This window comes from Ctenocephalides felis, unplaced genomic scaffold (genome assembly GCF_003426905.1).
Source record: "Ctenocephalides felis isolate EL2017-DRISC unplaced genomic scaffold, ASM342690v1 CF-g0.4_SCAFFOLD_03571, whole genome shotgun sequence".
Lineage (NCBI taxonomy): Eukaryota > Metazoa > Arthropoda > Insecta > Siphonaptera > Pulicidae > Ctenocephalides > Ctenocephalides felis.
This window is the reverse complement of record NW_020539725.1, coordinates 56,863,545-56,865,297: the sequence shown is the minus strand read 5'-3', so window position 1 is coordinate 56,865,297 and position 1,753 is coordinate 56,863,545. Positions and strand designations below refer to the sequence as shown.

General features: G+C 32.2%; 1 protein-coding gene across 1 annotated transcript; it reads right to left on the bottom strand.

The window, feature by feature from the left end:
* Positions 1–854: 854 nt before the first annotated feature.
* Positions 855–1,646, bottom strand: LOC113386345 (zinc finger protein 677-like). Its single transcript, XM_026624131.1, has one exon. The coding sequence runs from the start codon at positions 1,644–1,646 to the stop codon at positions 855–857; it is 792 nt and encodes a 263-aa protein (XP_026479916.1).
* Between the last annotated feature and the right edge of the window lie 107 nt (positions 1,647–1,753).

The following is a 1,753-nucleotide window of genomic DNA, read 5'->3' as shown; positions in this document are numbered from 1 at the left end:
CCCAAGAATGTCCATTTTTATGGCGGACAAAATGTGACATCTAGTCAAAATTTGCGATCTCATTTCATGCAAAAGATATGGAAGAACTTACCTACTAAAAACTAATGTTATTGCAGCTAAAAAGAAATCAACACTTCAATATTCACAAAATCACAAATTGATTAAATAAATATTTTTCATTGCTTAACTGCTCTCTATAGTCAGTCAACCCCGCGCCAAGTAAACTGACTGATTTTCAAAGCTGTTCGGACGTATTTAAGTATTAATATGTTAGTAGTTTTAATTCATTTTAACAAAAAAAAAATCTGGCAAATTTTGAGTGATAATTTATATTATAAACTGCACTTTAGAATTCTACAATTATGGTTAGCAATTATTATTCGTGAACAACATAACTAAATATTTATTCTATTCAATGAATCCTAAAAAATTATGACATATAATATGAAAGTATAAATATTGTTCATATATATAATCTTTATTATAAAACCAAATTATAATATAACTCTAATGATTTTATAATATTTGGTTTCTATGCTTTGGCTCAAATATACAAATATGTTTTTATTAGAAATATGGCAATTTGTTATACAATAAATTTATGAAAATACTATTACTATATACATAAATAAATTTTATATTTCATATAGTTAGATTTACTTAATTTAGTCAAATTAGTGAAACCTAATTCATATTTAAGATTATTTCATATAATATATTAACTATTTAAGAAAAAATAAAACAATAAAAACGGCACACGATGCTCATAATTTTCATATATATATTTAATAACATCACTGTCAAATCACTTAATTAACTACACCAAATGTTAAAACTAAATATAAAAATCCATTTTAATTCTTCGCAGTGCGTTTCGGCAAATCCACATAAATTTTTTCAGAATCCCTAATGACTGGAGGAGGAGCAACATTTGAGTCATCAAAAAGTATGCATTCTTCACCTTCTTTGTCATTTTCTTCACTGCGATAAACTAAAGACAGACCTGTTGGGTTCATATATGCTTCTGGGGTTAAACTATTATCGACTAGAAAATGTAGGCCCTCATGTTCACTTAATGACTGTTCCCGAGGGCATACATAATCACAGTGGTTACATTTATTGGTACCTTCTCCGCCGTGGTGAGCGGTATGTTCTTCTAAAGATGCGGCAGTCAATCCAACAAAGGGGCATGATTTGCAACGATGTTTGGCCTCAGATTTTAATGCTTTTATTGCTTCAGCTTGTTTTTGAGCAAAGCTCATCGGACGGTAGTCTTTATTTTCTTCAATATTTTCCAGACTACTGTTATTATCAGAAATGCCTAACAAGGAACGTCTAGCTGCCTGAGCATCAGCACTGACTTGGTGTTTCTTCATATGCTGAACATAATTAGCATAATATTTAACAGAGTAATCGCAAGCTTCACATTTATACCTCTGCTGTGCCCCATGTAAAGTCATGTGCACTCGATATTGTTCTCTTTTCTCAAACGCCGATGGACATTTATGGCACTTGTAGCGTTTTTCGCGTGTGCGTCCATTTTTCACGTAAGTAGGATAAATAAAATCGGGATTTCCATGAATTTGAGTTCCGAACTGAGGATCAGCTAGCAATGTTTGAGGCGGGGGAAGTTCATTGGAATGCATCATAAGACCGCTTTTGGTTCGTTCAGCTTCAGTTTTCTGTGCAAATAGATCAGTACCCGAAAGCGGTACCGTATCCGTACTTCCACAGTGCAATTGCTCATGTTTTC